This window comes from Oxyura jamaicensis, chromosome 3, assembly GCF_011077185.1.
Source record: "Oxyura jamaicensis isolate SHBP4307 breed ruddy duck chromosome 3, BPBGC_Ojam_1.0, whole genome shotgun sequence".
NCBI classification, from domain to species: domain Eukaryota; kingdom Metazoa; phylum Chordata; class Aves; order Anseriformes; family Anatidae; genus Oxyura; species Oxyura jamaicensis.
The window spans coordinates 111,228,217-111,251,736 of record NC_048895.1 but is presented as its reverse complement, the minus strand read 5'-3'; the positions used below and the strand labels follow the sequence as shown (position 1 = coordinate 111,251,736).

Here is a 23,520-nt window from a genome sequence, read left to right as displayed (position 1 = left end):
TTATCTCCAAGTATGGGATCTCACCCTGAACATTTTATTTTCAGCAGTACATTTTGGCTGCATGTTGAGGGAAGAGTCCTCACATATGGGTGGCTGGGAGGACCAAGAAAGAAATCAAGACATGATTGCAGCTAGGAAATCCAACCCAGAAAAATGAACACTAACCAGCTGTCCTTGCTTCTAGAATACATATATATATATTTAATTTCACCTTCCTTCATCTTCCTGTAATTACTAACAGAAGAGAACAGGATTTCTTTTTTCTCCTTTCCTTTCACAGCCACTTAGGGCCTTGTATCCCTGAAAGGTGCTGTCCATCAGAGATTGCAATCCGCCTTGTGCAGTTCTCAGATATATTTAAATCTTCTTTTACCCTTCAAAGGCTAGTTGGAAGAAGTGTTAGGTCATTATTTCAGGCTGTAGCTTAATGCTTAGGTTTAATGGCATATGATCTCTCTCCCGCGTTCACCAAGGACCTTCATTCACTGAAGGTCAAGGTATTAAATGCTATTTTTAAACACACACCCAGCAGTGAAGAGTTAAAAATAGACTTCTACGAAAACGTCCAGTAATTGGTTAAACCTTGTTAGCCATCACATGAAGATGATAACTCCTCCCAGGAAAAGCCATAGCAAAAGCAGCTTTGACATGGATTTATACTTAGAAGAGCAGCTGCAGGCTTACTGGGAAGGCGTTCACAATATAGGCTCATGGACAACTAGCAGAAAAAAACACAACCACCTTGATTCTGCAAAGGAAGGGAAGGAAAAAAAATATTATTTATTTATTTATTTATTTATTTATTTCTCATGATGGTCTGCAAATGAATTCCATGGATTTCCTACTTTGGAACAATCACCAGTAGACAGAAAACCTAAAAGGATGGAGCTGGGAAAGGCAAAGCTGCTGAGGACTGGTCTCAATGCTTTATATCAAGCCATCCACCCCGTGCATGGAATCGCCTGGACAGATGGGAAGCAAGTGGTACTGACTGCTTTGTACTACCAGAACGGAGAGCTGAAGTTTGGAGACTCAAGTGTTGTTGGTCAATTTGAACATGTGCATGGGCTTTACTGGGGCCCGTGTTGCTCTACAGAGACCCCAGCTCTTCTTGCTGTTCAGCACAAAAAGCACGTCAGCGTTTGGCAGCTGGGCTGCAGCACTGCCGAGAAGAACAAACCCTTGGTTTCTCAGACCTGTGAAATAGGTGAGCCGTTTCCACTGCTTTCCCAGGGCTGCGTGTGGCATCCAAAACAGGAGGTCTTGGCTGTGCTTACGAAGAGAGATGCTTCAGTCTTGCACGCTGTTCGTACGGACAGTAGCAGAGTCAAGGCAGACATCAAAAGCAGTGGGCTTATTCACTGCGCTTGCTGGACTAAGGATGGCAATCGTTTGGTAGTTGCTATAGGCAGTGCCCTGCATTCCTATATTTGGGATGATGCTCAGAAAGCTCTAAATGTCTGCTCCTTTTGCCCAGTCTTCGACGTGGGAGGTTATATCTGCGCTATGGAAGCCACATTGGATTTCCAAATTGCTGTAGCTACTGAGCTTCCTTTAGATAACATCTGCGGTTTGAACGCGGGCATTACGTTTGATACGCCATCTGGCACCAAAACTGGTTCTTTAATCTCACAGTCTATGGTGTTTGGTGATGAGGAATACTCCATGGACCTGCGACGAAGGTCCACAGATTCAGACAGGTCAGGCACTGTCGATTCAATAGCTTCTTCTTCATCGGGTCCTGGGGATTTAACCCGCATCCTTGCAAACCACCGGCGGTCTGATCCTGGTCCTCTCATTACTCTGAAACGCAAAGACTCTGCAACAATTAATGGTCAAGATTCTTCTTACCTGATCTTGGTGACTTTTGAGAGGAAGGTAACCACCACCAGAAAAGTCAACATCCCAGGTATTCTGGTTCCTGACATAATGGCTTTTGACCTTCGAGCTCAGATTGTGGCAGTAGCTTCTAATACATCTAACATTGTTTTGGTGTATTCAGTGACCTCTTCCTGCATGCCCCATATTCAACAAATCCAGCTGGAAAAAAATGAAAGACCAAAGGGCCTGTGCTTTTTGACCGATAAGCTCCTGTTGATTCTCATCGGGAAGCAAAAGTTCCCTGAGCCTAACTTCATTCCCTCTTCAAGTTCAGACAGGTACGTAATGCGTCTGATGACCAAAGAACTGATGCTGGAAGAAGATTCTTCAGCTCTGCCAGACACTAAGCAGCATATGCTTTATAGCTTTGTATCCTCGGTGAACATACCTGGAAAAAGAAAGTTCTTTGAAAATCTTGCCACGGAAGACCAAGCTCCAAGCAGGGAGCTGTTAATACCAAGAAACACAGTTATTCAGTCTCCTAGCGGCAGGAGAAGACTCATTGAAGAAGTGAAGAGTGCTAGTTATGAGCAGAGCTCTTCCTCAAGTATTAGTGACCTGGATGAGAAAAAGCTCCCAGGTGACGCCTCTGTTGCCTTGGAAAATTTGGATGCTGAACCTATCAATCGTTCAATGGCTCTGCTTGGTTTTGGAACACCTGCCAGGCCTTCCAGTAGACCAGCTTCCCCTAAAGTGCAGCTCAATGTGATCCAAGAAACATCAAGCTCTAAAAATAACAATTTGCCAAGTGAAAGAGGAATGAGTCACATATCTAGAAATTTAGAGAGACTTTGTGGCAGCTTCAACGAGTTACAACTGAGTATTTCTGAAATAACAGACCTTGCTAAAAATGGGAGAAGGGTATCTTTAGCCTATCCGTGTTCACAGGAACCGCCGGTTGTTCATATCACGTATCAGGTAATTTTTTTCATCAACTTACAAATACTGTGATAAGCCACTGAACTTTAAAACAATATTTTATTTACACAGCTTTAGATCAAGAGGCTGCAGTTTAATTCTTACCAGTCCATAAGAAATGTAACCTGAGGTTGGCATCAAGCTTAATTTAAAATGGTATTTTGTCAGTGAAGCAATAACTAAGGATAAGGTGCATTTAGAGGATACTTCACATGGGAGATCTGTGTACATTCTTTGCAAAACTTCTAAGCAAAAGTGTTTTGGATAGCAGCTGAATTTGTGTGCATCTATCAAATAAGGACAAAGCCATGTGGTTAAATGTACAAAAAGGTTTGTGTGTTAGTTTAGTGTAGAGGTGAGCCTATGAGTAGCCATCAGTAAGCATCCCCACCTTATTCAAACCTGAGAAAATTCAGGTGGGATTGATACAAAGCTGACTTATTTCTACTTTAATGTCTCACTCTTAATCTTTATACAACCGGACATAATCCATTTGCAAAAAGTATTATCACTACAAATTTTCAGGAAAAAAAAATATCTGTCAGTATGTAATTATCATTTCGTTAAATAAATAGATGAATGTCAAATACCCATGTTCTTATCCCACCCTTATTTTAGCAAAATTCCTGCTGGCTTCAATGAGAATTTCAACTGAGGAACAAAGGCTGTGCAATTATTTCTTGTGTTTATTCTTAGTGTCATTACCAGTAATACCGATATTATTCTGATAATACTTTTGTCATCCTGATTCTATTGGCGTCGCTGCTAGAACTGGGGTTCCTTTCAGGATGTTGATGCCAGTTGCAAATGCATTATCTGTTGCGAGATAAGCAGAATCGAGTCAAGTAATACAGTAATTTTATAATGCTGCTGCTGCAGTATGTATTGCTTAGACAAGTCTGACTCGTGGCTGTACAATAACAACCTCCTTTTATTTGAAAGGGATCCATACAGACATCTAAGCACCCCTCCTTAAACACTCACTAAGGGAATAGTGACTTGATTTAAACATTTTCATTAATTGGTAGCAATTGTTTACTTGGCATTTTAGCAGATTATGGAATGCTAGGTACGCTGGATAAAAGCAAAGCTTTTGAGCTGAATTAGTCAATAATTTAACTTGAATATATTATACAAATTCTGGTTAAAAAATGTATATTTTAAATATTTTAGGATTTTATTTACCAAGACGAAAGATCTTCTGTTCCCCAGCATGTTTGAATTAATTCTCGTTTCTTAATATAAATCAACTTCTGTATTTAACAAGTAGTCCCATCTCTTGGATTCAATTGGATTAACCTTTCCGAAGAGAAGTTCTGATTGTGACACCTAACATTAATCTAAGATCTGAAGCCACCGTGCACATGTTGGCTTACTCAAGCAGTAAGAATTAATTTTCCTGACTTCCTCTTTGTGAATAAATAAATAATAGTAACAATAATTAAGTAATAAAACTAGTGTGTCTAAAATATTGCCAAAGTAACTAGATTTAAAAAGGAAGTCTCCTATTTACCTAAACAGGTTAATTTCACACTGAGTCAGCAGAAAGCCCCTCTAGTACTACACTATAATGACTCAGAAAATGCCACTTGATGTCTTCCCAACACATAGATCTTCTGGGCAAGTCTCACATGTAATGTCTCGAGTAGTTCAGCCCCTCTTGTGAAATCTAGCAGCATCACATAATGATGCCAAAAAATAATGAAAAATAGACTGATGGCAAAAAGGCCTCCAGACAGACAGGGATACATTTGCTTTGCAGGCAGCTATTAATTTTCTCAGAAAATAGTCCTTTTGATTAGTTTGGATTCAGACATCTGAACCTTGCTCCTTCTGCAGGAGCTGAGGAGCGCCCCGCGAGCTCGGGGACCAGCTGGGCTATGGGTTCCTGCCAGGCTCTGTGTTCACCGTGCAGAAAGTCAGGAAATAGCTTTATTGCCGTATGAAATAAATATCAGCCTGTGGAAAACACTCTAAACTTACAGGGCTGCAGTCCAGTCGATAACATGGCCATTATCTGGCAACTTTTTGGGTCAGGTGTTTGTGCAACCCCCAGCACAGCAGGGGCTCGATCTTGATTGAGACATTTTACTGGAAAGTAGAATGGGCAGAATGAGTTCTACATAGCCATACACATTAAAAACATAAAATGAAAGTTTAAACCATTATAGATGAAAATAAAGCAATAATTAACAGGCAATGACGAACACTGCTCTGCAGCAGCATTATTGACGTACATAAAGACTCCAGTTGTGCTTAGAAAGCCATAATATAAACCAGAATGTATATTGCTTAATAATTCAGAATATCTGCTTACTAAATAGTCTTCAAAACCTTTATTCTGGTAGTGCTGGCCTGCCCACAATGTCTCTGAAGTCATGTCCATGCAGCACTACCAGAATTTATATTCTGTGTAGCCCACAGCCATAAAAGAAAAACATGATCACTCACACTTCGGAAATGTCACTGCACTATCTCTTGTGTAATAGCATCCAGCCACCAGAGGTGATTTGATCATTCAACCCTGCAAAGCAAATATTATTGCTTATCACACACAGCCTTGTGATTCAGGCTAGTGTGGGAGGGCAGACAGACAGACACAGTAAGAAGGTATTATTTAACAAGGGGGGGGGGGAAAGAGAGAGAGATGAAGACCTGCCACAGATTTGTTTCTGTTTCATCTTGCAAAAAGATGCTTTTATCATCCATTTCCCCCAGAAAAGAAACAGCTGCAGAATATTTAAACTAGCCTCATTCAAAAGCTAATTAGAGTGGAAATAAAGGCAATCTGGATTTGGAAATAATAGCATTTAGGGGAACCTCTCCAGGAGGAATAAGATTCATCTTAATCTGAAGAATATCTTAAAAACTCCTACGTTTTGCTCACAAGCAGTATTATGTCAAAAGCCTACATCCCTGAAAGCATGTATTGCCTGATTAAACAGGAAATAAATATCTTTTCAGCAATTAGTCAACAGGATTTCCTTATTTCCTTTCCTTAACATTCAGCAATAATTAGATACAAGACAATTTGTACTTTTATAGTATCTTCCTGCAGTTCACTATGGGAAACTTTATTGCCCAGGTCAGCTACAAAATAAAGAACTTTTCCAGAGAGCTGAGAAGTGAACTGAAGGGATCCAAACATGTGGCAATAAATTTGCTGATCCAAATAGATGCAGTAGAGATAAAGAAGGGCGGTGACGGTAAAATGAGCAGAGAGATAAGGAGAAAGGCTGCACTGATCAGCTGTGATAAGACCACGGACCTTCTGGAAATCCAAAGGGTAATTTTGACTCAAGTCGAGCAATAGAAAGAAAGCCATGAAAATGATGGAAGGGGAAGGCGTTATGACTGCTCCCTGGAGTAAGAAACTAGTCAGCCAGCCTGAAGTTTAGAAGGAAGAGATTTAGGATGACCATAAAAGACCTGCAGTAGTCAAGGCAAGGGGTGATTAATGCGCGGATAACATTTTGAGCAAAGGTTGAGGAATCTGTTAAGAACAGATTCTGACGACAGCGCTGTGAAGGTGATCAGCAGTGGGCAAGCAGGGTTTGTAGTGGAGATGTGGTAATGTAGTGGACCTTTCATTAGACCAGATCATTTGGGTGTCAGCTACATAGAGACAAATGTGATGCCAAAAAGGAAGCCAAGCTTTTGCACTGTGCAAAGTAAAGGCTTGAGGAAGCAAACCAACAAACAAAAATCCCAAACAAAGAGCATGGAAGATGACAAAGGGCATGCCATAGACAACCAGACACCTGCAACATTAGTTGCAGAACTATTAACAGGGAGCCAAGAGCAGAGAAATGCTAGCATCACATCACACATGTCCTTCTGCGTGCTATAAATGCAAACTGAGCTGGGATTTAAGCACCCCTGAGCACCTCAAATCTCTTCTAATTCAAACATTTTACAGGCTTACTCTTCTCTGACAGGTTAATTAGGGTTGCAGCTGGAACATCCCACATAAGGGCATGTGAAGATGCTGAGCTGTTGAGAGCTCCACCAAAATAAAATCAGGATCCAGCAGAAATCAAACCGGGATCCCAGCAGCAGAAGTCAGGGGAGGAGAGGGAAGCAGCAGTCTGCCAAACCTTACTGGCAGTACCTGTGGCGATGCTGCACAAGGCTGTGCCTCAGAGTGCTCTGAGTGTCGGAAATCATAGTTCTCCTTCCTCTTCAGTGCTCCTCCTTAGCCACCAAGCTCTATTTTCATTGTCTTCTTGGTCAGATCCCCCACGTCTATATAATTCACCAGTTTTCTGGCATCCCACACAATGAATGTGGGGGGAAGGCAAAAGCGAGCTGACTGATTGGTACCGGGGTTTCGGAACTGAAATTATCACTGAAGAACAACTCAAAGAGCTGAAATTGAGGGTTTAAGAAAAGAAAGCACAGATCTAGGCAACTGGAGCCGTTATTCGTCTTGCAGTGCACAGATGTGACTGACTAACCCGATACCTTTCCTTTATAACGAAGAGATTATTAACACAAAGGATAGGAAGAGTATAATACCTGTAGGAAGAGTTAAAATACCTGTAGTTCAGTACAGCACTCAAAATCGTGCCGCTGGGGAAATTACTTGTTCAACAGCAAGATTAATATTGGGATTGGGATTAATAGAAGACATATAAAATGGTTAAAAAATCAGCTGGAAGGAGGATAGCAAACAGTTGTTAATATATATATATATATTTTTTAAAAAAGATATTTTCTAGCGGATTTCACAATTGGTCTTCAGGCCAATCTTAAAGTTTCATTAATAACCTGATGAGATATGCCAATAAAATCTGCTTATGGCATAAAGTCCATAGTATTTTCAACTGGTGATCAGGATATCACACCTGTAATTTAATGACCATGCCATCTAGAATAAGAAAAACGGATTGAAATGAACTCATATGAAGTGCATAGTGGAAATTGCAGGATAAAAACCAGGATTTTCTGCTATGAACAATATTCATTAGCTGGAAACAACTGAGGAAGACAAAGGCTTGCGTTGTGTTAAGTGACTGCAAGATGACAACGAATTAGGAATACGACACATTTATGGAAAGACCAAAGCTATGGATGCATCGGTGAGGTGCATGCAGTAAGAAACGCAGTCGGGGGCAACACAGTTGTGAGGCCTCATCTGGGACAGTTTCCATTCCTAGACATCCACGTGCAGGAAAGACACATTCAAACTGCAATCAGTTACTAACCCAGGGGTAGTAAAAGTGTTGCTGACTGGAGTATATCCTGATTTACGTCACTGTTTCATCAGTCGTTGAATTGAAGCTCACGAGGACGATCTCAGCATCCAGGTAGCTGTAGGCAGCGTATTCGGAAATAAAAGACAGGAAGTGAAAAGGATCGGGGGGCAGAACTGTCTGACTGCTCAGTGGGAATCAAAAAAATTAGAAAGGACATGCTTGTTTATTGTCTGGTTTTACGGTGTGTAGCACCTAATCCAGGAGCCTTTTTTGCCTCAGTCAATGATTTTCTTTGTGCTCCAAACCACAAGTTTTGAAAGACAAATTGGCAACAGGGTGACTGGCTGGCTGCAGGCCAGGAGATCCTTTGTAGGCTATTAAATGGTCAAGGGGCAGGCTGACACAGCTGAAGGGAAGCAATTCTTGAATCGATGGTTTGTTTCTGTTGGATTTTTGTTGAGGGAGGGCTGGACCTGACAGACTACAGGAGTTTGGCTACAGAAACTTTGTCTGAAAATATCCACTCAAGTATGTGAAAATCCAGTTGTTTATTCTGCGATTAATGAGTTCTTAGTCCACCAATAAACTTCGGTTTAAAATAAAACAACCCGCAGAAAGAGTTTTTTTAATATGAAAATTAATATGAAGTCTCTAGCTTCAGCTGGAGATAAACAGCAACACAGCAAAACCAGAGGTACATATTTTAGGAAGTGGTGGATTAAATTAAAATTTGACTAGAAAATGGTCTTTTGTTCAACACATGAAAATGGCAAGTACTAAGCTGAGTGAACCTCTCAAGGTCAATCTCTGTGTAATGGTTTGATCTATAAAAAGGGAATAAGAAGAGTTACCTACCTCTCAAAAAAGCATGAAGTTAATTCAGTTAATATATGTGATGTGAGTGAACATATTCCACAAAGAGGAACATTACCATTACTTAAACCCACCATTAAACAGTAAGAGGCTAAATAATCAGAAGATTGAAACTGAACGATGCTGGACCTGACTGAAGTTGTCAGCAGAAAAAAAATAAAATGTGTATGTAAAGTAAATGTGATCAAGTTTATTATTATAAACAGAAGCATACAACAAAGAGAGAATAGCTAATGCGAATGCTCACAGGTGATGAAAGACAACCAGCTCCGAAACTTAAACTTTGAGGTCTGTACTTGAAAAACTGTAAAACCATGGGTTTTACAAAAGAGATGCCATGAAGTTTTTTATACACAAAAATGCTTTCAACTTCTAATACCCATTAAAATTGTCACTTTATGGGCTAAGTAGAAAACACACTAGAAGAAAGTCATCCTTAATATACATTTCCATTCAATGGATTTCAAGTCACCAGAGACATTGCTAGATTGTTTTCTGATTATTCTTGAGTTGAAGCATAACTATGTGAAAAAAGGAACTGCTTGGGTCAAGGCAATGTATCTGTCTCAGTTGACACCCACCTTTTTTACTAATCCATTAACTGAGTTACAGGTTTGAATAAACTCTGGCATTTCAGCCTGAGATCAAGGAAATGAAGTGGTTTTCAGATGCACTAATCCACAACACGCAGCAGGAAAATAGCATCTTGGGAATGTAAATGCCAAGCGCACGGTCATTGCTGACAGTTCAGCCCACTGAGTTTTAAGTTTAGGTTCAACAGAATGTGGCTCTATCTAATTTGAAGTGACATAAAAATGACAGAGATCTGTTATATATTTATAGCTGTAATAAGAAGCTACTATAGGTTTATGACTAAGAAAATGATATTTCTTTGACTAAGGATTCTTTCGGTATTTCCCCATTAATTGCACAACAACAAATTTCTGGCTGTTTTGAACAGGGAAAGAGATGAGAAAACCTGTGAAAGCTGGGTGGAGTTTTTAATGGGAAGATATTTTTACAAGTCTTACGTCTTCTATCAATTATAATACATAAATAAAAAACAATCTGATAAAACAAACAAACAGCAACAAACACAATACTTTACCTACATGGCCAAATTAAGATCGAGTCTGGTAGACAATCTGACTTGCAGAGTTCCGTGTTGTTGCACGAGAGCATACGTACCATGTATAGAAAAACTGAAGTGATTGGTTGGTTTAGAAAAGTTGTTGCGTAGCAAAAAAAGCACGTGCTCACTGGGAGAGTCAAAAGACAGCACAATTAGAAATGCAAAGGCAATCATTAAAAGAGATTTATTTAGGCAAATGTCAGATTACCAAGTACAGAAATAGAAGATGCGGTCGGGAATTTATTCAAACATGATTTTGTATCAGAAAGGAAGATGCAAGGGTATGAAGTTAGATGCAGACAGGGTAGGACGAGAAAAGGAGTTAGCACGGATGACTTCTTTTCAAGATGTTCTAAAACATTAACTTGGATCCTCCTAAATGTACAGCATAGAAGGGTCTAGAAAAAGGGATAAATTGACTGTGAATTCAAATAACAAACCTGTTGTATCTTCTGCAAGTGTAAGTGATGCCAAAGGGGAAAAAGAAATATAAGGAAACTACACAGGTGGGAAGTATGGAGAGGAAAGAGCAAAAGTAAATTTACGGAAAAACAGTAGAGCAAGATTATTCATGAACAAATGGCATTGGTCACTGTGAGAGTTTTATGGTCACTGTGAGAGTTTTCATGTTAAGATCGACTTTCAAAAGATATCAGATGGGAAACTGCAAGTGCAAATATATATTCATTCCACAACAAATAGAATGTATTAACTCCACTGGTAACAATATTGTTTTGTGGTCCTTGCACTTTGTAGTAACCTGAATAGCAGAACACAACGGTGCCAATTCTCAAGACCAGCTAAACTTCACAAGTACCACCTTGAGTATGCCATGTTTATATTCAAAAGCATATTTTTTAGCAAATGTTAGAGCAATAAATCCATATATTCCCTCTCTATCAAGAAAAGCCTTATGATTCCCAAGCTACCTTTGTACAACAGCTTTTCAGGGAGACCGTCTCTATGCACAGCCTCTCTGCAATTCTCTGTGCCAGAAATGGGGGATTGTACTGGGGCAGAAGAGCTGAACAATGAGTATCGAAACACCCACACGTACAACCCAAACTGAGCAGAGTACTCAGTTGCTTTGGTAGCACTTAAGCAACTTCCTTGGAGGCATGAGATATTCCCTTCCATTGAAAAGCCAGGAAGACCCAATGGCCACAGGAATGTGTGGCCTAATGTATTTTATATGAAGGGCTGATGCAGATCGTGCTGCATAAGCACAAACAGAAAAAAAAGAGAAAAAAAAAAAAAGAAGAAAAAAAAAAAGAGGCATGTGCCTCTTTCCATGGGACTCTGTGCTTCAAACTGCACTGCATGATTGTGCCATCTCTAAACTGTAATAATGACAGAGAAAGGAAGTGCAAAATAATGAAAGAATTGAAAAGACTGAGAGCAGGGGAATGGTTAAAAGGATTCAGATAAAACAGCTAAGCCTTTAACAAGATCTTTTCTTTTACATACATGCATTTGAAGAAATGTTTTGCAAATGGAGCAGTTACTGAAGAAACAAAAGATGTTCTCCTCTGTGATGGCAAGATCCATTTGAATTTAGTCCAGCAGCTGTTTGATCTGCCCATTATTGAAATGAAACATGGTATGTTCTTTTTATTTCTGGTATCTGGTTTCAACTGAGATTTTTAGTGTAAATGAGGCATTTGTGGTAATTACCCCACGCTGTAGCAAATGGAGATAGTTAAATTCACTTAAATGCTAAGTAATCGCAGAACTACCTATTACCAGAGTAATATGTTGGATGCCTTTGCAGAGGAAGGCTGAGAAAATAATCAGTCCACCGTGTTATCTGGAAATAGAAATGCTTCCTTCCGAGCCCCTTTGGCATTCTGCCTTGTCCATCTTCACAAGTGTGCCCCACACCTGACAATAAAGAGTAGGTTGGAGGAAGAGTCGTTCTCAGAACGATATAGATGTATGTGCAGCATTTGGCATTATTTTAATCTAAGATAAACAGCAACGCTCAATGTTCTGATTTGCCAGTCCCACATTTCAACCACTGATTAATTTGTAAAGACAGAAGTGGCCAGGGAAAACCTAGCCCCCGACTGGTCTCTGAATTACCTTGTCCCTGTCCATGTCCGCTAGCTTCTCGGCGATGTACAGACTCCTTACTCTTATCCGTTTCTCTACGATGCTTCTGATGGCTTTCCACATCGCAGCCTTATTATATAATCATCTTAAGGTACACAGTAGTTGGCTGTAATTCTGATCTCCTTGCATTGTTTCTGCACTGAGAGATCCACAAATAACTCTGCCTTCATCCTTGTGTTAGCCCCTGACAGGCTGGGACACACTGGCTTAATTGGAAGACTCTGTTTTATGAGAAATTAATTCAACTTTTGGTGAAACCAAAATGAAAAGGACAGTAGTAATGTTATAGTGTTCTAAATAATGACAGTTACACACTGGACTGGTATATAACAAGCTAACCGATGAAGCATGCCACATTATGTGCCACAGCCCAGGGAAGCTGCCTATATCCCAGACACGTTGGGACACTTCAGTTTCTCCCTGGCTTACAGTAGTTTCTAAGAGCTGTTCCAGCAGGTAAGGATATGCAGGTTTTGTATTTTTGTCAGCAATTCCTCTTGTCTGTTCAGTGCAGTGGAGGCACACAGAAAGCCCTCCACATGCTGCAGAGGCCGGAGCTCTTTCCCAGCAGGCTTCTGAGACAGCACACTGTAGCTTTCCAGGGCGAGGAGGACATCATTATTGGCTTGCACTTCCAGATCTTGATTTTGGAAACAAATACCTATAACAAATTCAGTATGAAAACAATAAGCAATGGGCCAGAGAAAACATATTTTCTGCTCTATGGGATGGTTGAATATTTAGTTTGCAGAATTCTGCTCTTCAATTGCATGCATTAGACTTGGGAGATATCAAAAAAACATCTCAGAATCATGCTAACATGGCCCCTGCCTGTACAGTGCACTGCTTGGTGTTTCAGAAACTGAGTCTGTTTGTTGACTGCAAGAAGAAAGACTGAATCAAGAATCCTTCTAAAACTCACCAAAATCCTGCAAAATTATCAGGTTCCAGGCAGAGGTAGTTATCTGGCTCTTTTTGCAGTTATGACCAGGTGAGGTTTATATTCCTAAATCTTTCCTTTGCCACAAGGCATGAATATTAAATTTGATGTTTAAAAATCTCACTCCCATCGTGTAATGCTGTATAATTAAAGGGGATATAATGAAAAGTGTGCTTGTACTGCAGTGATAGCCCAGCATTTTTAGCTATGAACCTACAATTGAATGTACTGAAAAACAAAGCTTAGACCTGCAGACCACATTCATGCCCACAGCAAGGCTATTGGGATCACAAGAGTTATATGAGCGATGAACTTGGCCTCATCGTGTGTGCATTAAGCCCGGGACTGTAATACCATTACCTGGACTAAATAAAGCCTGCCACATAGCGCCATGGTATTAGCACACACAAGTCTCTCTTTTCTGCAGGTCATCGTACCAACAATTGTGCATAGCAGAAGGGAATTAAATTCAGCACAAGGTTTTTCTGCCTTCAATGTATTTGGGGGCGTATAATTCAAAGCAATATTACCAATTGCACAGAGAATTTCAAATATTTCAATGGGTGGAAATAAAAACTCTTAGGAGTATGACGAAAGTGTATGCTTTATCAATTTGACCAATAATATCAACTCGGACAGCAGAGTTTCCACTTCTAGGCCCACCGTTTACAGAATCTGAAGACTGTCCAGAATTAGAAAGAAAGTATTAAGAGTAGAAGATTAAAGATTCATGGTTTGGAATGACAATCTCCTTATGATGTAACACGTGACATGACAACTTGGAACTGTCACAGCCCAGGGAGGTGCTCTGCTAATAGTACAAGGGAGATTTGCTTTGTCCAGTAACATGGTTTGTTACTACTGACAAAAATTGGTGTTCCATTCCTTTTTTCCATTTTCCTTTTCAATATGCCTTTTCAAAACACAATCTTAACTCCCCAAATTAAAAATGTGAACAATAAAATATAACAGGGCTTTCTTTAGCTCTGATCCCAGCCAATGCCACTGCTCAGTCATGACAGGATCCTACGCTCTAAGAAAATGTGTGACACAAGGGCTCCCACAATGCTTACCAGCTGCTACAGTGTGTTTTTTTTGTTTTCTTTCCACAAAATGTCAAATCGAACAAAAGACAAACAGAAAACCCACTATTTTCTGTAACAGCTGTAACAGCCAGTCCAACAGGAAACAGATGAATCACTAGAAAAAAAAAGAAAAAAGTATATATAGCTTCATTTGCAAGCTGACTTTCAAAGGAAGGTAAAAAACAAAGTGTAGGAGGCTACATTTATTTTCTGCTTCTGTGCAATACAGAAAGTGAACCTGAATGGTTTTGGTGTCTTTGTCGTTTAATCTTGCCTCTTTTTTTTTTTCTTTCTGAAAACTAAACTTTTAGCATGTCATTCAGATTCTGTTCATTCTCTTCTTTACGAAAAGATTTGATTAATAATTGAAGGACAATAAATTTTGTTATATCAGCTTTTGTAAATCAGCTTTTTAAAACCCCGGTATCTTCTGGGTGTAACTTGTCCATTTGCTATATGAGATTGTAAACATACTGAGCAAGCTTGGCTGAATGAAGGAGATGGAAATCGCAAATTCCCTGTAGAACCAACACAGCACAATAATTTTCTGTACGACATTTTCAAGTTTTCATGATCTCTTCATCATTTGGGAACAGCAGGTGAACAAAAGGGACAAGCAGAAGTAGATGTCACTGGAACAAAAGTTGGCATGGAAAGGCTGGCTGAGTTTTCATCAAATGGAGGTACTTAATGGTTTATTGGAGCTAGCAAAGAGATGCTCGGTTTTTCAACTTAAATAAGGGATAAAATGCCTCAAAACTCTCAAGACCTTTTATTTAGTCTCCCTTTGCATTTACACAAAAGCGTGTTTAGCAGGGACTGCCACATCTTCATGTCATTAACACAGTAAGGTTTTAGTGTACAAAAGGGAAGCCTGCTCCACTCACATGCGGGATGACTTCTTAAAATGTTTGTGCAGTTTATGTAACCGGAGCTGCACGCTCATTTTCTTTTTTTGCTTCATTTTTGTAGGCTCTTCTTGGATTGTGCTCACTGCAGACAAGGACGGCTTTGTGCCATTAATATTCAAAGCAGCACAAGAGATAATCATAAGGGATGGAACTGACAGTTCGGAAGTCTGTGGAGGGCACTCCTACAGAAGGGGCAGTCTAATGCAACCACCCAGCAGAGTGACATAATTTCTCAACAAAACCCACTAACGATCCTTTTTCTTTTCTGAAGCAATACAGAGATGTTCTGCAGTGTCAGAAACTGAACGACTAGAAAGCTGTCCTCACTACTTGCAATATATTTTAACTGTACAATCTGTGATATGGTTACACAATAGCTAAGTCCTAGGGTTGGCTGGACCCTGATGATTTCTTCTGAAGGATCAGACCTAGCCTGAAGTTTATCAGCGCTGTTATTCATGGCTGCCAGGGGACTGAAGCAGAGACTGGTTTCTAATTGTGGTAAGAATGTTCAGGGAGAAAAACATTATGCTAAAAATCATGCAGTAAAAACAAGCCTGGCTAATACAGGAGTACAGACACCACAAAAGCAACAAAATGCTTTTTGTTGCATGAGAAAATGCAATTAAAGAGCATTTATGTTGAGGAAAACTGGGAAGGGAAATAAGAAAGGAAAGCGCTTTTAGGCTCGCTTTGCTGTTCCAGTGGGTCCCATGGAAACCTGCAATGTTTTCAAAAATGCATAATTCTAACACGAAAACATTCAGCTGCTAAAATGGCTGCACCGCTGTCTCAGTCCTACACAGCACGTAGCTTTATACAGGCACACGGGAGAAAGAAAAAAGCCCTGCCAGGTAAATTAAGGATCAAAGACACTGAATGTAAATTTCATTCGGCTACATGTAGATGTCTACACTGAACTTGCCACCTAGACTCCTGTAGGATCAGTCACAAAACCAACTCCTACAGCAGATCACTCGTGTCGGCTGTAGATTTCTAGAAGGGATGATGGCGAACCATCCCTATTCAGTCAGTAACTAAGTGCCTACTCCATTCCCCTGCCTGCGAAGCGAGCTGGTGTGACTGGTCTGAGTGCAGACATTTACACGTAGGCAGATGGATCTCACCCTCAGAGACAAGGGTAATACCAAAACATCTGAGGAGCAGACAGATTCATGGAAATTCAGTGTTCATGACTACGGTGACAGGTAACGGAGGAACTGAGTGAACTCCCGAAGGAACTCCCTGTCTTCTCATCCTCCAAATGCCATGAGATGAGTAAAGAGTTGTGAGCAGCCACGTGGGTGAGGTTTAGCCTCTCCTACTGCTGCACAACCCCCCCAAAAAACACGTCAAGGTTCATCCTGTACAATCAGGGAAACATAAAAGGGGTGAGACTTATTTAATCTATTACTATTTTTCATTCTACACATTTTGGGTCTTGCTAGTGCCCCTGGAGAGTCTTTCTTCCCTACCTGGGAACCATGTCAAACCTCACAGTGCACAGACACGCTAAAATCCAGGTGTAATACCTCACCCCTACCAGTCCTGGATCAGTAAGGCAGATCTATGATCTGAAAGCACTTAATGGGATTGTGAAGTTTGGCACGAGTGTCACCCCAGTGATGCAGCCAGAAATCATGGGAGGAACAAATTAATTCAATTCACTGTTATAAATGTCTTTCTCACACAAGTATCTTCCCAGAGACAAAGAAATCATTATTCTACCAAGGCGACAAGCTACACGATGTAGCCAGGTATATTTTCCTAACATTTCCTTATATTTCTAAATGATGTAATGCATTTTGAAGGAGCAAAAGACACTTCACCAACATCCTCGTGTATCACGATTTTCTGGTATTTGAAACACGTAGGTCTGTGGCCAAGTGAAATAAAAAATAATTATAATTAACTATAAATGCCAGAAGGTATATTTTATAGGAATGTTTTGGATATACTAAAGGAAGGATTGAAGGAAATTTTCCTGACAAATATTGTCTTCTAAGGGAAATGGTGGTAGTCCCACAGTTTGGTCCGCTTGATGTGAGACCACTGAAATACAAAGAAATACGTTGCACAGTACAGACCTGCACTGCAAACATACGAAATTGAAGAAATAGAGAACTGAGCCTATCGGGTTGCTGACACACCAAGATACTTCCATCTGTACTGAATGGCTGCTTTGAGTTCCTGCTATACGCTATTCCAAAGGACTTGTTGCCAGAAGAATCATGCTCCATGAGCTCCTGCTCCACCTTTTGTCATCTTCATGCCTTAGTGCCGTTGCACTAAAGGGGGGATTCCCAAATAATCATGAATAATTCCCAAAGGGGGAATTCTGGAAGGGGAAAATCTTACCTAATAAGATCAGCGAGTACGTGCATTAAAGAAGCCTCAGAACTTGTAATTATCATGAGACATTTCCCTGTCAGTCTGTCACGCTCCCGTTTTAATTTTTCATGTGCTACTTTTCTATGAAACGATCTGCCTGTTGAGAAGATCAGGAGTGAAAGGAGCTTCCACGCCTGAATGACTGCCAAGTTTCGGAGCTAAAAGGAGGCAAATAAACTTTCAGATGACAAAACAATTAGTTTCAGGGAATAGCTCTAAAAGCTGGCTGTAAAATTCAGAAACTTGGTTCTGTGATGCTTAACGAACTTTTGGATTTGTTATACTTTGGTGGCATTTTTTCCCTTGCTGTGTGATTCAATGGTTACTGAACCTGTGTGGGACCTTATCTGTCTGAAGGCGCTACCATTATCCAGCACAATCAGTCTTGTAACAAATGAGGACCCAGTTCATCTTTTTGCAGACTTAGAAATTTATAGGAAGGCTCAGGAAAAATGTTCGATATTATCAATTAGTACTGTTAAAAAACAGCACTACCCTCCATGCTTATGAACACACATCACGCACATGTAACTCTGGTGGAAAATAAGTGTTCAACTCATATGCATTCAATTAAAAACGAACAACTCCTAAATGAAGGAAGATTTGTTTCCAGTTAATGATATAGGGGTCCGGTGCAGGACTATTTTAAATAGCGTCTATCACAGGGCTATAAAGATAAAATTGAAAGTAATAAAAGCACTGGAATAAGTGCTGAAGAGATTTATGCAAAGCAGAGGATACATTTTCAGCTTTGGTTTGGATCGAGAACAGATGGGGAATCAGCGAAGTAAAGAGATATAAGGCTGTTCTATTAAGCACAAGCTGTACAGAAGATTTTTGCACAAACAATGAAAAAAGCATGCGGAAAGATAAAGAGAGCTTGTACTATGTGAGTTGAGCAGACAGTAGGCTGTGAAAGGGAGAAAAGCACGAACTGGGAAGCATTCACCTTCCTCCAGCAGGGCTGTTTCATAAACAGTGGCCCAAATCAATCGGTTTAGAAAAAGTGGAGTTGTTCAGGTCACCTGAATTTCATAAAGGTGCTGAGTCCCTCTTTTAGGCTCCTTCTTTCATCAGCAGAGAGGACAGGCTCCTCCAGAAGAATAATGAGTGTGCCTGTGCAAGGTTCCTGTCTAGAGTCACCCTGGAGGGAAGTCTGCCTTTCATAATTAAAACAGAGGAAAGTGAGGGAGACGAGGAGCTTAAATGAGAAGTCAAAGCATAACGCTTACACTCAGTATGCCATACCAGTGGCACTCAGAACACTTAATGGCATACCAGCTCCTCCAAAACATTACCCCTGTGGGGAATAAACAACATACCAGGAAGTCTAAATTTCCATTTTAATTGCTCTGCATTTTTATCCAGCACATTTAAATGCATCCTAGTGCATTTTAGGACTTATTATATCTTTACTTAAAAGTACAATCTGCTTCAAATTAAAGCTGGAACGTACCTTACGTTTCCCATAACTTTGCTGTTAAGCACGCGGCGTCTATTTTAGTCTTCCTGGCTTCTTGTATGGCCTCCCTGCTTGGGGAAACCACAAAGAACAGAAGAGTTATATCCCAGGTAAGTTCTCCTCTTCTTGGGTTTTGAAAACAGCACTGCAAAAACGACAATAAAACAATATACAAATTGAATGTAACAAAATCAAAGTAAGCTGAACGCTTGTTAGCCAGTCCATGATGCTGAGTGCACAATGAAATATTGCTTTGAAATTCTTGATAGTAACTAAAAACTTCATCAGCATAAGGTGAACTCTACATGACCCTCAACTTGTTCCTTCATTTTTTTCCTTTACTATTACTGAAGATCTATGTACCTGGAAGAAAGCTCCAGAATCTCGTCTATACGCAGGCTAAAAAACTCAGGTATAAATTTCCTGTAATACACTTTCAATCATTTGGACAGCATAAATCACGCCTAAAATCCTTTTCCTTATTTCTGATTTTTATCTGTATTTTCTCAGCTTGGACAATGAACGTATTTTTAGCCTGTCTTAGGAGAAAACTGGACCAAGAATTGGACCAGTATCCCTTTCTAAGGTGTAGAGCAAGAGTCCTCTCTAATCCAAAACAGTGCTTATTTTTCCTAGATAACTCTTGACAGGCCATCAGGCCATTTATCTAAATTGTTCTTTTTTTTTAAAAAAAAAAAAAAAAAAAAAAAAAAAAATTAGTACCAGATTGCAATTACAAAACAGGCCAGTCCTTCAGTCCTGGACTCCTGTGACCTAACTTTAAAGCCAAACAAGGTAAGTCCCAGGGGTTATGCAACACAGAATCCTAGAATCATTAGGGTTGGAAAAGCCCTCCAGGATCTCCTGGTCCAACCACCCCCCTACCACCACTGTCACCCACTGAACCATGTCCCCAAGCACCACGTCCAACCTCTCCTTGAACACCCCCAGGGACGGGGACTCCACCACCTCCCCGGGCAACCCGTCCCAGTGCCCGACTGCTCGTTCTGAGAAGAAATGGCTCCTCATTTCCAACCTGAGCCTCCCCTGGCGTCCCACACAATGTAATTTAACTTATGTATCAGCATAATATATGCTAATATTCACAATATATGTTAATATATCTGTTAATTAGTTACTATTATGGCTTCAGCTTTCTGCCAGACTGAGGCAATTTTACAATCTGTGTTAAATGGAAATTCACTTTGCTGAGCTTCAGTACGTCCCCGCTGGTGCTGGTATCTAAGGGACGAGTAGAGGACTGCCAGTATCCCTCTGCTAACGCCATTTGGGTACCTCTCCTCTGGGTTTCCAAAGCTCTCACTGCAATTCAGCCCCTGTTTGCAGGGAGCCAGCGCTGTCCTTGACCTTCACCTTTCCTTTCCCCCGCTATTATTTGCCCCGTACATGCCACCAGGCAGGTGTGATCAGACGTTTGTGCCAAAGCCTGGTACTGGCACAGAAAGACGCCCTGCACGGGAGGTACGTTCACTGCGCTGCACAGACCTGCCGCTTAAAACCATCACGAGTCGACAAGCTCTGTCCTTTGGCAAGGATTCAGCAGCAGCGGGCACTGCGATATCCTAACGGAGAAGGGAGCACGCAGCCAGGAAAGCAGGACATCTACAGAGCACAGAGTGATACTACAAAGGAATGAAAAAGAAGCCAAACTCCAGAAAAAAAATAACCCAAATTCTAGAAAGGTACAAACTTAGCTGACCTGAGAGCCAACAGCCATCTCCTTCAAATCAAACATATTTCATACACTTAAAAAATATCAAAGGCAGTACTGTTAGGTAATGAGACAGTCCGTGAACATTATTTTTAAAAATTAGTACAAAATACATAAAAATGCACTAATTACAGCAGTGAAAAAAAAAAAAAGCCACATAGGAAAAGTTTGAGCATCCTAGCTGAAATTTAGTTGCGGGATACTACCGGCAAGCTTTCTGAAGTGATGCTGGTGAAAGGCTTTTCCAGCCACCACAGCACCCCGATCACTTCTGCTCCCATCCTGCAGCAACTGGCTGGACGAGTAGGGAGCCAAAGCTGTAAATGGCTAAAAAAAACCTACCAAAACACTTCTAAAATGGATCATTTCCCTGGTCAGCTCACAGCTCAGCTGCACGGCTGTGCCAACAGCGTGGAGAAGACATCGCAATTCTTACGCCACGCAAATGAGTTAGCAGTGTGCCCACTGCTACCGTACCTTTTATCCAGCAGTGAAGCCCAAGTCTCTGTAACTATCAGTAGATTTATTTTTATCACTTCAGTGCGTTTTACAAAAAGGCTGCGTTCCTTGGCATTTTACTAACAGAGATCGCATAACCAGCAATTAACCCAGACAGAAACGAACCGGTTACAACTTGATTTCTAAATGTGATACAAATTGTTTTCCATGTTATTCTTTCCTCAGAAAACTATTTCACCAAAAAAAAAAAAAAAAAATAAGGCAAAATAAGTGTAATCAAAATACTAGCTCTGTTACTGTCAACATTTCTTTCAGTTGAATGCAAACAATTCACGATTTCACACTCTCAATATTCCTACACTCCTGTAGCCTGCATACAGCTGTCATGTCTGTTTCCACCTCTACCTTTCCTAACATTTTATTTAGAAATCAGCGACAGAAATCAACACGAAATGCAGCCAGGCTGATCCTCCTTGATACAGTTGCTTCAAAACACTTGTACCTGTTAATAGCACTAAAGAGAACTGTGTGATGGGAGCGTGCCTGGAAAGCAGGATTCATCTAAGAAGAAGCGAGATGAAAGCAGTGCTTTCGCAGAGTAGTTACTTAAAAGCAGAATGGAAAATGCAACAGTAGAAGGTAGAAGTGCCTAGGACTGAACTGGTTACTGCCACAAGAAAGGGTTCTCACCCCAAGACTGGCAAAGGAGAAAAGGCCTCCAGGTCCGGTAACACAAGTGAAAGGGAGCTCCAGGTGTCCACTAGAAAGATTAAAACTTAAAACAATCTCTTCTGCACGATGTTGTTAAATACCTCTAAGGGTATGATTTGTATCTTACTGTGGTTCTGGACTAACCACGGGTCCAAAGATGTGTAATTTACAACATATTATTTGTTCTGATCAACTACTCCTGAAAACATCATTGGAAAGATTATTCTAAAAGAACATTGTCATATTAAAGATCCTTATTAAAAATAGTGTTTCAACCAAATCAGTTTTAAAACCGAAAGGCTCTCATCAAAAGGCCTTTTTTGATACACGCTGTTTTGCTTTTGCATGTTATTTATGGCCCACAACAGCAGCAGCTGCTTCAGCAGATGTGGCATGGTGGCTCCTGGTAATTCCCACTCCCTTTGTCGCTGTCTTAATCCCCAAATTGTCACTGATCTTTGTCATACCTCAAAGGCCGGAGACACAAGGAACGGCCTTCAGGTCCTTCCCCTGTAGAGGAGAAACATTCGACATTGCCTGCATTATGGAAATACCGTGAGCCCTCCTGGCTTGACTCAGCCAAGCGGAACGGACGAGTTACTCGCGTGTCTTACACTCAGTGATCCTGCATCCCGCAGTGATGTCTGCTTTCCTGTAACAGTACGATATTGATTCAGGCTTAGGTCATTTTCCACAAAATTGCTCATCTTTTACTATCTTTGTTACTAATCATCTCCCAAAAGTAAGAAGAAACACCAAAACACTTTTACCGTAATGGCAAAAAGCAGATAAAACCCATGCACGTTCAAGTAGTGATCCTTGGCTGTACCACATCCCGTTTTAGGGGCCTGAATCACATGACAGTGCCTCACTAAACCTTCCCATTGAGAAATGCTATGATGACATCTTTCTGCTAGTTCAGTAGTGTCCTGGATTAAACACAGTTTTTAAAATATTGTTAATTTTAAAAATATTGTTTATGAAGTTAACAGCAAGTATCTTCAAATTATTCTTTGCCCTTATTATGTTCTTTGAATATGAAAATATTCAATAAAAGCAAAGAAAAACTCTACAGAGCATCTAAATAAGGACGCTACCGCATGTCTCCCCATCACACCTATTTCATCTTCCGCCACTCTTTACCAGGTGTGCATAACTCTTCTTTCTGACTGCCCTGTGTTTTTACTGACATTGTGTTTCAAACTAACCTGAAAAGCAGATGCCAAAATGATGCGGCAAATTAAATTATGAGAACACCAAGCTGTTCTCACTGCGGGGCCTGCAGGTCTGTGAAGCTGTTTGGTGCAAGGAGAAGCCTGACTTAATGCAAGTGTATATTTTTAAAAGACAAAATGTGTGCTTTGAATAAGCATGACCATAGGAAATTATTGCTATCATTTCATCTTTTTAAACACTTTTCCCTGTGTAATTTCATTGCCCCACTTTTACCTTACATACATCTACGAAGGGTTTTTGCATCCCTGCAGTAACAGAGGTGCTATATATATAAAAATAAATAGCTTGGAAAGGAAGGAAGGAAGAACGAGAGAAAGAACGAGAGAAAGAACGAGAGAACGAGAGAACGAGAGAGAGAGAGAGAGAGAGAGAGAGAAAGAAAGAAAGGAAGAAAGAAAGAAAGAAAGGAAGAAAGAAAGGAAGAAAGAAAGGAAGAAAGAAAGGAAGAAAGAAAGGAAGAAAGAAAGGAAGAAAGAAAG

General features: G+C 40.4%; 1 protein-coding gene across 1 annotated transcript; it reads left to right on the top strand.

The window, feature by feature from the left end:
- The first annotated feature begins 300 nt into the window (after nt 1-300).
- Nucleotides 301-18,769, top strand: LOC118165005 (WD repeat and coiled-coil-containing protein-like). The gene is made up of 3 exons (XM_035322874.1): nt 301-2,799; nt 11,482-11,602; nt 15,112-18,769. Exons 1-3 carry the CDS (start codon nt 883-885, stop codon nt 15,276-15,278), a joined length of 2,205 nt encoding a protein of 734 aa, XP_035178765.1. The 5' UTR covers nt 301-882; the 3' UTR covers nt 15,279-18,769.
- Nucleotides 18,770-23,520: the final 4,751 nt, after the last annotated feature.

What these genes read in the sequence shown, in the direction of transcription:
- LOC118165005 (XM_035322874.1), top strand. Translation starts at nt 883, where the DNA reads ATGGAGCTGGGAAAGGCAAAGCTGCTGAGGACTGGTCTCAATGCTTTA. An exon ending in TTGTTCATATCACGTATCAG is followed by an intron (nt 2,800 to 11,481) that starts GTAATTTTTTTC and finishes ATGCATTTGAAG; the next exon opens with AAATGTTTTGCAAATGGAGC. An exon ending in CATTATTGAAATGAAACATG is followed by an intron (nt 11,603 to 15,111) that starts GTATGTTCTTTT and finishes TCATTTTTGTAG; the next exon opens with GCTCTTCTTGGATTGTGCTC.